The 13,933-nt window shown below is 36.6% G+C and overlaps 2 protein-coding genes across 2 annotated transcripts in view; one reads left to right on the forward strand and one right to left on the reverse strand.

Annotated features, from left to right (window-relative positions):
* The window catches only part of LOC137248988 (UDP-glycosyltransferase UGT5-like), a 182,780-nt gene extending 177,742 nt beyond the window's left edge, over window positions 1-5,038 (reverse strand). Inside the window, exon 1 of the mRNA XM_067780026.1 lies at window positions 4,323-5,038. Coding sequence (XP_067636127.1) covers window positions 4,323-5,011 — 689 coding nt within the window. The 5' untranslated portion in view covers window positions 5,012-5,038. The remainder of the gene's footprint in view (window positions 1-4,322) is intronic.
* The window catches only part of LOC137248986 (serine-rich adhesin for platelets), a 594,115-nt gene that overhangs the window by 3,245 nt on the left and 576,937 nt on the right, over window positions 1-13,933 (forward strand). The window lies entirely within an intron of this gene.

A 13,933-nucleotide genomic window follows, 5' to 3' on the forward strand; every position in this document is an offset into this window, starting at 1 on the left:
TACTCAAGGTTTCTAGAGCAGGGCTATTCAAAACTGAAAGTGCACCTGTATTAGTGAGAGTGCGGGTGAATTTATTTTTCATTTAGTCGCTTACTAGCAGTGTTGCCAGGTTAGCCTTTTCGAAGCTATTTAGCCTTTTTTTTTGCCTTTAGCCTCGAAATTTTGTGTTTAGCTTCGTGACTTTTTTCTAGCCTTTTTTACTCCGAATATATTTTTAAAAATTTCTAAAATAAAATAATTTCAATAGTTCCTGTGAACACCTAATACCTAATAATATGAGTTCTCTACAAAAGATTAATTCTTTTTCTGCTGAAAATTCGTTGATAATTTCAAAGCCAGATGTATTTTCTTACTTTGAAAAAGAGAAGTATAGTTATTCTTCAAGTCAAACAGCACTAATAGAGCTGCAGTGGCGAAAACTTGTAACAATACAATGTTTATACAATACAAATGTACACTCCACCATGGAATTTTGGACTTCCGAGAACATAAAAATGCATTAAACGAACCTTCTTTTTTAGAACTTGTCGAATTCATATTTAGTTTTTTAGTATTACCACTCAGTAACGCGGAGGTTAAAAGTGTTTTTGGTGGCATGAAAATTCTGAAAACTAAATTAAGGAACAAACTAAAAATTAAAATGCTTAATGCGCTGCTTAATATTAGATGCTCGTTAAAACGCTTATCTAAATGTTGAATGACTTTGAAATTACCTATGATCTCATATCTATGGTAAATAGCCAAACTTTATACCCAGACGTAAGCTCTTCTGATTCTTCATACGGGGAATATTTTATATAAATAATTAGTTTGTAATATTTTTTTATGTATATACACATATGCAATCATTTAAAGTAATTCCATGTGCTAGTCAAAGAAAATGTGCCTGATATGTTTTGAAACAGGAAGTTATGCTTAAGTTAAGTTTATAGGTTTTTATATAAAAAAAATTTAATGAATTAACCAAAAAATTTCTGGCCTTTTTTTAGCTTCTTTTTTTTCTAAATTTAGCCTTTTCTAACCTTTTTTTTTGCCAATCTAGCTTCTTTTTTTTGCATCACCTGGCAACACTGCTTACTAGCACTGATGACCTGATATGAAACTTCTCGCTCTCTGAGAGCGCGTGAAAATGTGCATTTTTTATAATATTGGCCGTAGATGCCATCATGCTCAAAATCAAATTTGGGCATTTCAGAATAAATTTGGGGTATTTTACATGGTAAAGGTTTAATTTATGATTTTCACCGAAAATTTACTCAAGATTGTCAAATGGGATATCAAAAAACTCGAACTTTTGACAGGATTACAAATCCGAAAAAAAAAACTCTTTTTCACCCGTGGAAAATTTATCAGTGACAACACCTTTACCGGAGAGCTCCACACGAAACGGGTTTCGGTAGCAACTTTCGATTTATATAAAAGTCAGCTCTTTAGTCTTCGCATTGATGTAAATGGATGCATAAAGGCCATGTTTTTGTCGAGCGTTGCGACATTTCATTTTTGACAGCTGAGATAAATTGTAGATATACGTATAGGTTAACGCAACATGTTTAATTAACAGCCTTTTGCGGAAGATAACGCAGATACTTCACCAAGTGATCTAATTTCGTAATTTCTTATACATTTTTTGCATATGTGGATATACATATGTTTGTACATAAACGTTTTGGTCGCATCAAAGTGAAACAAGGGGCTAGCCATTCATTGTTATCTTATGGCGGTGCCAGAGCAACAAAGCAAAGCAACGCAATCGAAATATGTTATTTCATATTCTTTCATTTATCTACCACAAAATATTTCTACAAAACTTTGCCTTTTTTTTTTAATTTTAATAAGTTTTTATCAGTTTACTTGCTGATTTATTTGAAAATAATGAAACCGAACGGATTTCTTGGAGTTTTTTTTGCGTATTTTAGGCAACAAGAGAAGAACAAATAGAACCGAAATCGAAGATGTAGTTCACTTGTTCAGTTGAGAGACCCGGTCAATTGAACAAGTTCAGAACGAAACGGCCCAACTCTACAGCAAGCATATGTATCGCGCATAATTATTCATACATATTTTGATACCGATGAGCCGATACCAATCACGGATGGTACTTGGCGTAGCACCATCCAAGCATAGATGAATGGATTTGCAACTCTTTGTGTCGAGAGAGCGCTGTCAAAATGCACATTTTTTATAACATTTATCAATGATGCCTCTACAAACAAAAATGAATAGATCTGAATATAGGGATTTTTGGCATACATTTCGGCGATTATAGTTTCAATCATTTAATAAAATGATAGTCGTAAAATATTTATTTCTTTAAACTTATTTTACAATAATACGACTAGTAGAGTTAAATATAAACAAATCTAAGTAAAATTTACGTTTTGATTAAATTAATTAGTCAAATATTGTAACGCATTTAACTCGCAGTGAAAACCATATATTATTTTGACATTTCAGTAAATCGGACCTATGATATAATAGTTAACATCATTTAATGAATAGGGCTTATCCTACATGTCTGACGTTCCAGGTTCTATGATCAAAATCGACTGGTTGCATCGGAACTTCTTATTTACAAAACCTGTTTTTAGTGATAACTTTTAAACGGGAAATAATATTTACCCTTCGCCTTCGAAGAACTAATAATATTTACACTAAAACAAGTATTTTTATTCTTTTTCCCGTAATTTTTGAACGCTATTCTACAGTTGTAGGTCAAACTAAAGTTTACCGAAACTTCTGGCCCGTTTTTCGTTTAAGCTGGCACATTTTTTGTTCTGGCACCCGCTTCAGCTGGCGCGAGGGATTTATCTGTAATTGTTGCCAGCACAAATTTGAGATAAATCCGTCGTGAGAGCGCAAAAATGAGAGAGTTTCGTATCAAGTCATCTTTGGTGCCAAGCGGCGAGTAACTCAATTAACGACGACAGCACTGATGACATGATACGAAACATTTATTCTCTCTCAACTCGTTTCCAGGAATGGGTCTTGAAGTTCATTCGATTGTAAACAAAAGTTCATTCGTTTCCAAGAATCAGATGGCTATAGAGTTGCCTAAACTATCAAAAAAAAAAAACTCCAAGAAATCCGTTCGGTTTCATTATTTTCCAAAAAATCAGCAAGGTGATAAAAACTTATTAAAATTTATAAATAAGGCAAAGTTTTGTAGAAATATTTTGTGGTAGATAAGCGAAAAAATATGAAATAATATATTTCGATTGCGTTGCTTTGCTTTGTTCCGCTGGCACCGCCATAAGATAACAATGAACGGCTAGCCCCTTTTTCACTTTGATGCGACCAAAATGGTTATGTACATACATATGTATATCCACATACAATAAAAAACGCAAACAATTTATAAGAAATTAGATCACTTGGTGAAGTATCTGCGTTGTCGTCCGCAAAAGGCTATTAATTAAACATGTTGCGTTAACCTATACGTACACCTACAATTTATCTCAGCTGTCGAAAATGGAATGTCGCAACGCTCCACAAAACCATGGCCTTTATGCATCCATTTACATCAATGCGAAGACTAAGAAGCTGACTTTTATATCAATCGAAAGTTGCTACCAAAACCCGTTTCGTGTGCAGCCCTTCGATGAAAGGTATTGTCACTGATAAATTTTCCACAGGTGAAAAAGAGTTATTTTTTTCTTCGGATTTGTAATTCTGACAAAAATTCGAGTTTTTTGGTATCCCATTTGACAATCTTGAGTAAATTTTCGGTGAAAATCATAAATTAAACCTTTACCATGTAAAATACCCCAAAGTTTTTCTGAAATGCCCAAATTTGATTTTGAGCATGATGGCATCTATGGCCAATGTTATAAAAAATGCACATTTTCACGCGCTCTCAGAGAGCGAGAAGTTTCATATCATGTCACCATTGGACGACAGAGCGAATCATATGCGTGTGAATTGAGAGGGCACAATTGTTCTATGAAATGAATAGCCCGAGTTTTAAATAGCGATCTGAGATGAGTGCCCGGGAACCTACATACCAAATTTCATCAAGATACCTCAAAATGTACTCAAGTTATCGTGTTAACGGACAGACAGACAGACGGACGGACACAGCTAAATTAATTCATTTTTTCGCCCAGATCATTTTGATATATAGAAGTCTATATGTATCTCGATTAGTTTATGCCGTTACGGGGTACAGTTATGCGAACAATTAATATATTCTGTGAGCTCTACTCAGCTGAGTATAAAAACAGATAATAGTGCACGCTGGTTTACAGAGAACCAACTTATAGTTAGCTTGTCATTAGCTTCTTTTCCTGCTAGAATACTCTTAACATCTCCTTTTCATTACTTACTTGTACATCTTCAAATTTTCCAAGTCAAGTGCAGGCGTAATAATCCATTGTTCAAACAAATTTGCCATAAAATTGCTCACTCGCCCCCAAAATGTCAATGGCTCCTTGGCGTTAGTAAAGAGTAAGGATCCATGAAATGTTTCTGTAGGATTACCTACCATACGATCTATAGCATACGTTGGTTGTATCATGAAAGATACTATAATGGGACAACGAAAGTGAGCACCCAGTCCCATGGCATAATCAGTCATAGCGTAACCCAACAGCACGAGATCGAAATCACCTTCACCATTTATACGTAGGAGTTCACGCATTATCGGATGATGTAAGGTATGATTGCCTGTGTCTAGGATACCCTTCACCAACTTAATCACGTTCGAATAAAATGATGTCGATTCATTGATTACACTCGTTAATGTGGATTGATGTCTATTTAAATGCTGACCCAAATTAATATGTATATATTTGTAGCTAGATTTTGGATAGACATTGTTCGATACCCCAATTATAGTAACATTATGTCCAGCACTCGCTAAAGCATCCGCAGCTGCGGCATGTATGAGCATATGAGATTTGCTTGGTGTCGGAAAGAAGCCAAGTATACGTGCAGCTTGTGTAGGTGCAGCTGTTAGAATGATGTAGCAAAAAATAAAACCGATTAGCACAGGTGAGATGACGCGAACTAACATTTTGTATAGTAAACGCAGCTAAATGATACTCCATATACGACTGTACTTGAAAAACTGAATGTGTTAGATGCAAAAAAAAAAAACAATTGGGGTATTATCATTTGAACTTCATTGCTCCTTATCGCCTTTGTGCTCTTTGCGTTTCTTAGCTAGATTGCATTATCTCTAACTTAAAAGAGAACTAATGAGCATACATAACGAACCAATGAAATGCTGGAGAAATTTCTATATTTAATCTATGTATGTATACTCCTAGCTGTGCTGTGCAGTGTTGCCAGGTTAGCCTTTTCGAAGCTAGATTTAGCCTTTTTTTGACTTTAGCCTCGAAATTTTTGGTTTAGCTTCGTGACTTTTTTCTAGCCTTTTTTACTCCGAATGTATTTTTAATAATTTCTAAAATAAAGTAATTTCAATAGTTCCTGTGAACACCTAATACCTAATAATATGAGTTCTCTACAAAAGATTAATTCTTTTTCTACTGAAAATTCGTTGAAAGTTTCAAAGCCAGATGTATTTTCTTACTTTGAAAAAGAGAAGTATAGTTATTCTTCAAGTCAAATAGCATTAATAGAACTGCAGTGGCGAAAACTTATAACTAACTATACAATGGAAAAATGTACACTCCACCATGGAATTTTGGTCGGAAGTCCGAGAACATAAAAATTCATTAACCGAACCACCTTTTTTTAGAACTTGTTTTTTTTAGTAATACTACTCAGTAACGCGGAGGTTGAAAGGATTTTTAGTGGCATGCAAATTCTGAAAACTAAATTAAGGAACAAGCTAAAAATTAAAACGATTATCTAAATGTTTAATGATTTTGAAATTACCGATGATCTCATATCTATAGTAAATAGCTAAACTTTATACGCAGACTTAAGCTCTTCTGATTCTTCAGACGGGGAATATTTTTTGTAAATAATTAGTTTGAAATATTTTTTTTTATGTATATACACATATGCAATCATTTAAAGTAATTCTATGTGCTAGTCAAGGAAAATGTGCCTGATATGTTTTGAAACAAGAAGTTATGTTTATAAGTTTTTATTTAAAAATGTGTAAACTAAAATATAAAAAAAATTTAATGAATTATCCAAAAAAAAATTCTGGCCTTTTTTAGCTTCTTTTTTTTTGCAAATTTAGCCTTTTCTAACCTTTTTTTTTGCCAATCTAGCTTCTTTTTTATTCATCACCTGGCAACACTGGTGCTGTGTGTGATTACAAGAGCCTGCTAGAAACGAAGATAAGCAAAGGGCATGATGATAATTGATTTTTTTTTCATTTATTCTATTAATAATAATCATTCTTCTTGTAGCGATAAAGAAGGGCCCATTACTGCATTGTGAATCAAGCTAAGTGTGATATCTTCTGCATAGACGCCAAAATTCCAAAGTGATTGGATCACCTGATTTGTAATTGACTATCGCTGTCTCATTCTGTATCTCTTTCTATCACCCGCTGAAGATAGCTGGCCCTATGCGCCGCCATATTGAGCACCCTGTCAAAACGCTAAAAAGTAGCCATATTGAACATCCTGTCAGGCAGTTGACAGATATCACACTTACGGCTGAATTCTGTAATTCAGTCTCATCTCAAGTCTCTAAATTTGAGATTTTCCTTTAGAGACAATTTTTGTGACTTGAGATGATTTCGGTATTCAGTAAATGAAAGTCACAAAAATAATTCACCATATCAACGAAATTCACCAAAATGACAATTTACTCATACATTGAACAAATAATATAGCATTGTATTTTGTCAACGTAATGTTGAGTGGTATTGTGACTGAGTTCGCTAAGACGCCGTTCACAACTTTTATAGAAAAACCCAAAGTGTGTAGGTTCGAATCTCAGCGGCGCCACATAGGTTCGATGTTTTCTTAAGTATTTTCTGTTTTTTTAATTTTTTCTATGATTATTTTAATTTGAGGAATAAAAAAAATATATTTAAAGCGTTTTTCGCAAATAATTTTCATACTTTTTCTGAAAATTTCACGTTTGTGATCTGCCCCGGCCCAGCTCACAAATTAGTGATTGCTTTTGTGAGGCTGGAGACACGAGACAGCTTACAGAATGGCAAATTGTCTCAAAAGTAATTTTCACCCCAAATAGTCTCTAATAGTGACTAGAGACGGCTTACTGAATTCAGCTATTAGTTAGATTCACAATGCATTACTGATACTTACACCTGAATTCAGTAAGCCGTCTCTAGTCACTATTAGAGACTATTTGGGGTGAAAATCACTTTTGAGACAATTTGCCATTCTGTAAGCTGTCTCGCGTCTCCAGCCTCACAAAAGCAATCGCTAATTTGTGAGCTGGGCCGGGGCAGATCACAAACGTGAAAATTTCAGAAAAAGTATGAAAATTATTTGCGAAAAACGCTTTAAATATATATTTTTTTATTCCTCAAATTAAAATAAGCATAGAAAAAATTAAAAAACAGAAAATACTTAAAAAAACATTGAACTCTATGTGGCGCCGCTGAGATTTGAACCTACACACTTTGGGATTTTCTATAAAAATTGTGAACGCCCTTTTAGCAAGCTCAGCCCCAATACCACCTAACGTTACGTTGACAAAATGCAATGCTATATTATTTGTTCAATGTATGACTAAATTGTCATTTTGGTGAATTTCGTTGATATGGTGAATTGTTTTTGTGACTTTCGTTTACTGAATACCGAAATCATCTCAAGTCACAAAAATTGTCTTTAAAAGAAAATCTCAAATTTATAGACTTGAGATGAGACTGAATTACAGAATTCAGCCGTTAGCATAGACTTGACTTGACTTGGCGTAAACTTGGCAACTTAGGCACGATTATACTTCACTTAGCGCGTACAATCTGGCATCATAATCAGCTTTGAAATTTATTTTAAATAAATGTCAATTTGTATGACAAAAATGTCAAAATGAAATGGAAACAAACAAATGGCATCTCAAAATGTAATCGACACTTAGAACTTACATAGAAAATCAAAATTCAACAGACTTCTAAAGGGCCCATTACTGATACTTAGCATAGACTTGACTTGGCTTGAGAACTGTCACTTACAGTTCTGTTAATTGAACATTGGATGTTACTGATTACTCAAAACTTAGCAAACACTTAACTTGGCTTAAGCTGGAGACATTGGTGCTTTATCGGCAACCGTATCGGTAACCTTTTAACAGCTGATTCGACCAACCTTATGAGAATCAATGCAATCGATTATTGGTGCCGCTAAGGTCGTAACCGTATCGTAGCCAACCAATTGGGTTTTGGTTTACCGTCGTAACGATAAACAGCTGATTACGTTAGGGATACGGATACAGCGATACGACATACGGCACCAATGACTCCGGCTTTAGAAGTCTGTTGAGTTAAGTGTTGCCAAGTTTTGAGTAATCAGTAACATGCAATGTTCATTTAACAGAACTGTAAGTGACAGTTCTCAAGTCAAGTCAAGTCTATGCTAGGTGTGAGTAACGGGCCCTTCAATTTTCTTATTTTCAACAAAACAGATGTTTTATATTAGTGCTATCAGCTCCCTTTAAGTTGATCCAGATTGCTCCAATGAGATTTGCGGCTGAATTCTGTAACTCAGTCTCATCTCAAGTCTCTAAATTTGAGATTTTCCTTTAGAGAAAATTTTTGTGACTTGAGATTTTTTCGGTATTCAGTAAACGAAAGTCACAAAAACAATTCACCATATCAACGAAATTCACCAAAATGACAATTTACTCATACATTGAACAAATAATATAGCATTGCATTTTGTCAACGTGTTGACGCCGATCACAATTTTTATAGAAAATCCCAAAGTGTGTAGGTTCGAATCGTAGCACGGCACCACATAGAGTTCGATGTTTTTTTTAAGTATTTTCTGTTTTTTAATTTTTCCTATACTTATTTTAATTTTAGGAATAAATAATTTTCATACTTTTTCTGAAATTTTCACGTTTGTGATCTGCCCCGGCCCAGCTCACAAATTAGTGATTGCTTTTGTGAGGCTGGAGACGCGAGACAGCTTACAGAATGGCAAATTGTCTCAAAAGTGATTTTCACCCCAATTAGTCTCTAATAGTGACTAGAGACGGCTTACTGAATTCAGCTGTTGAGCTCATTAGATAACTCAACGGAATGCTCCTTATGTGTCAGATACGAGTTTGGTGTTATTGGTGCCATTGGCAACACTGAGTTGATTACAGTAGTCCTGATAGTTCAGCCTCTGCACCAGAGAAAGTTGCTAATGGATGTCGCTCGCTTCGTTAAGCTTTTAGCGGTTTTAATCGAAGTGCGTTGATGTGTTGCCAGTTCAAAAGAGTGGGGCCATTTCGCGTCACGAATTCAAAGAATAGTGTGTCAGCGCCGGTTCTTTTCGAGCGTTATATGCCCAACTATGCGCCAAACATCCCATCTAAAACATCTTTTATAGCGTCGACTTCCACCTGGCCGGTGCACAGTAGTCTATCCTGCCTGGGATGAAGTGGAATGCGTTCAAAAAGCTGCAGTGCGTTTAATTTATAAGATTATATCCCGCGTGACGGAGTCGTATTTCCGCCCGGGCTGCTATCATTTTGACCGCGATTTAGCATTGCGCTTAGTGACAGTTTAGTTGTTGTAAGAAGAGTCGCGTTGATTCCAATCATCGCCAATTGTTGTGGTCTCCACTAGACTAGAACGCCATAGAGGATGATCAGCTTGAACCCCATACCGCACAACTAATGCACTAATTGTGGAGAGAGCCCGCAACCGTTTTCCTGTTGCACCCGTAAATAAAACGAGCTTTTGTCAGCCCCTGATGCCAAAAACCTGCAGCAGATCGTTCATTATCACTACCCAAAGCAGAGGAGAAAGAACACCCTCCTGTAACGTGACCACTTAAAAGCGGTTTAATTCAGCCAAAACAATATGTAGTTTGTAGCGGTTTACCGTTATTACTCTTTTACTTCGTTCCATCAAGTTATTGATAGTTGTTTACCGGATATGGAGACACCCTTCTCGGAAAATAATACCCTGAATAGCTCGGCAAAGATGTGAATTTGATCATGTTGAATATTCAATATCATCCTAAAAACAAGTTCAGTTTACGTTAGATAAGGTACCACAGTCCGTTCCGTGAGGATATCACATAGACTGAATGCGCCCATAGTGTTACCAGAAGTTTGATCGACTACCAATTTGAAAACTCCCAGCTAAAACTAGGACCTATGTTATAAAATAACTCCATCTTGCTCTAACTTGCCGCTAGTTGAGTTTAAATTTTAAACCTAATTTTTTCATACACTCACTTGTCACATTTTCACTGACAACTGTCATATGTTATCGATATATAACAACAGAGTGTTCATATTTCTTATATTTCACTTCAAACCCACAACAATTACTTGTAAAACTCCAAATTATCCGCATCAAGTACAGGGCTAACGATCCATTGCTCATATATATTAGATAAAAAAATTGTCACACGCCCCCAAAATTTCCAACTTTTATTAAATTGAGTAAAAATTGACGTATCATAATATTCCACCTGGTTTCCCACCAAACGATGCACCAAATACAACGGTTCTACCATGAAAGATACCACAATGGGACAACGAAAGTGCGCACCAAGCCCAAAGAGATAATCATTAACTGCATGACCTATTATCACAAGATCAAAGTCACCTTCGCCATGGGTTCGTAAAAATTCAAGCACTGTCGGATGTTGTAGAGTAAGGTTGCCCGTAGCTAGAATACCTCTCACCAAGTAAATTATGCTCTGATAAAAGGGTTTATTTTCACTGACTAAATTTGCTAAAGTAGACACCTTGTATTCCCCTCCATCTTTCAAATCGATCTCTATGTATTTGTAGCGCGTATTCGGATAAATATTTTTTGTAACACTAATTACGGTAACATCGTGTCCAGTATTCGCTAAAGCATCGGCGATGGAGGCATGTATGATCGTATGTGATTTGCTTGGTGTCGAAAAAAATCCGAGTATGCGTGCGGCTTCAGAAGGCACCACCGAGAGGATGATGCAACTAAGTAGGACACGCATAAGTGAAGGTGTGATGCGCAGGCACATTTTTATGAACTTTTATTTAATATCTTTGTTGCACTGTTACATTCGAGGTGAAACGAATAACTGAATGTCGACTTTGTGCCAATTAAAATTTTTAGTAAATGTTTGTTGCAATTCGCTAGTTTTTAATATAATTATTTGCGTAGAGTCGTTGTGTCTATTTGACTTGCATTATTCAGTCATACCCACCAGAGCTTTGATAAACCTGATTCACGAGTAAACACACAAGATCATTCTTATCAGATTTTCGAACGATGAACTCTCAATTAAGCTTAAACCGCATGACATGCGGGGCATGCGAAGGGCGAACTAGCGGGTTGAACTAAAGTGCAAAAACCCGATAAATTTTAATAGATAAATGTGCAGTGTGTGCTTTAGGAGCAGATAAAGAAAACATGTGAGCCGTCATGGGATGCCTGGCAGATGTGAAACATCGACATTATTTTCTAAAAGTAAAACTTACAATAGAATAGAATGCGATGGTAACTGAATATAGCGCATTGATAAAATAAAATATTACTATTTTTTCCGAAGTGAGCCCCAAATGACCCCGACAGGTTCCCGAGGGAGTCCCAAAAATCATACCGAAATAACCCCCAATTGAACTGGTAGCACCCCGTGAGAACCCTGAAAGGACCTCTTAATGACGCCAAATTGATCCCCGAATGACACCGGGAAGATGCCTAGAGAGTCCCCACAATTATCCCGGAGTGACCCCGAAGTAAACCCCAAATGCCCCCGGAAAGTCCCCAAAATCATTACCTTTGCGATAACCCTGAAATAGTCCCCGACATCATCCCGAAGTGCACCCAAGACGATCCCAAAGTCATCCCCAAATGACCCCGGAAGGATCCCGAGAGAGTCCCCATAAACATGCCGAAACTAGTCCAGGAGAACCCCAATGGAGTCTCCGAAATTATCTCCCAAATAACACCGTCATGGTGCTTATGGATATGTTCGCTTAACCCTCTTGGAGGCGTGTCTAGATCAAGCAGTTGCTTGCTAGTGTGTCCCGGTTTGTGACAGTTGAGCAAAAACTGCCTGTTCAGTATTTCATTGTGCTCTTCAATGTTGAGCTCTTTAGCGTCACTCTGTAGGTGGTGTGATGGCAGCGTGCTCCGCCTGGATTCAATAAGAAGCAAATTCTTCTGAGTGGGGTGGCGATTTGAAAAGCACTCCGAGTGTATTTCTGTCATGAAAAGCTTCTCAGTGAAAACTCATCAGTATTGCAGATGAAAAGAAAAGGAAAACGACGCAAATTGGAAAAGAAGCTCGGCACAAAATCTCTTCGGAGGTTATGCGGAAGGAAAGAGCTTTAATATTTATTTTACACCCAATTAATTTGATCAACAAAAAAACCTCTTAAATTTTTCCCAAATTATTAAATAAATTATAAATTAAAAATTGCTTCAAATAAATGTTTTCATACATTTAAAGCAATTAGGGCAATCCCCGCTTAACTCATAAAAAAACTTTTTATTTGAGGTAAATATTAAGCGCTAAAGTGACGACACAAATTTTTTGTTTTTATACTGCAAATACCCTACTAAGAAAATATCTGGTTCCAAAGTTGTGCGCTTCTAGTGAATTTAGTACTACTACTAGTTCGCCCTCAATCTCTTTTACATGCTTTCAACAGGAAACTTTAACATGGCAATGTCCTAGTCGGCAGTTATTGTAATTTGAAAGCTTGTGCGCGTTGTTTGGTATATCTACCAAAACTAGGTAAATCGGCTAAATTGAACGCAGCATACTCAGAACTTGCCTTTTACACAGATTTTCGTGTACTCAGGATGGCTGTTTACGTCCATAACCGGACCGATGGGCACTCGAACTTACCACTTCTCACTTTATCCTACACTGCGACACAGCTTACTCTATAAATAAGTTCAAGCAGATCCTTTTTTCTTCTCGTAGGACCAGGGCTCGTTCCAAAGCCCTCACATGACGCTGCTAACTGCTCTGCTATGGCAGTAAAGATTCCTATTACAAACTGCTTGCACTATTGGAATATACCTAACCTAGAACGTAGAATAACTCTAGCCAAAGAAAGCAACTGTGGACGGTGTAGGCCATTGAAAAGTAAAGACCTCTTCGACGAATAAATATCACGCCCTACAAGTCGCTCATCATACCTGGCCTGATGTATGGCTCGAAGTCATGGATGGTGTTGAGAGAAGATGAGATGGCTCTTGAAGTGTTCGAGAGAACAGTTCTCCGGAAGATTTTGGGTTCTGTCCATGATGCTGAAGGCGAGTATCTAAGGAGGTGTAATGATGAGGTGTATGAGCTGTACGCAGATATGAAGATAGTACAGCGAATAAAAAACCCAAAAGCTTCGCTGGCTAGGTCATGTTATGCGTATGAACGAAGATGTTTTGGTCAAGAAAGTAATTCAGTAGATCCCACAATTAAGAAGCAGAGAAAGGTGGAATAGTTATATTCAGCATATTCTGTTTAGACTTATTTCAAATTCTATTTTTGTACTTACTCATACGATATCTTTGCATCCCTTTCTGGAAAATATTTCAAATATAATTGAAAAAGATACATCAAGAAGTTTTCAAGACGTCCCATAAAGCTGAACGGCTGCTCTAATCTGCTAAGATATTCTGGAACATAACTTGGCTCTATTGGATTACCCAAAAGCGCATTGATGAAAGGAAGTGGACGCACTACCCACGATACAATGATGGGACAGCGAAAGTGTGCGCCTAATCCAAGTTGGTAATCACTTGCCGCCATGCCAAAGAGTAACAAATCAAATGAGCCTACGCCATTATCACGCAGAAATTCTTGCATTTTCGGATGCTCCATCATTTCCTTAGCAGCTGTATTATATTGCAGAAACCTGGACGACAATATCTCCA

Source organism: Eurosta solidaginis, chromosome 4 (assembly GCF_040869045.1).
Source record: "Eurosta solidaginis isolate ZX-2024a chromosome 4, ASM4086904v1, whole genome shotgun sequence".
NCBI lineage: Eukaryota > Metazoa > Arthropoda > Insecta > Diptera > Tephritidae > Eurosta > Eurosta solidaginis.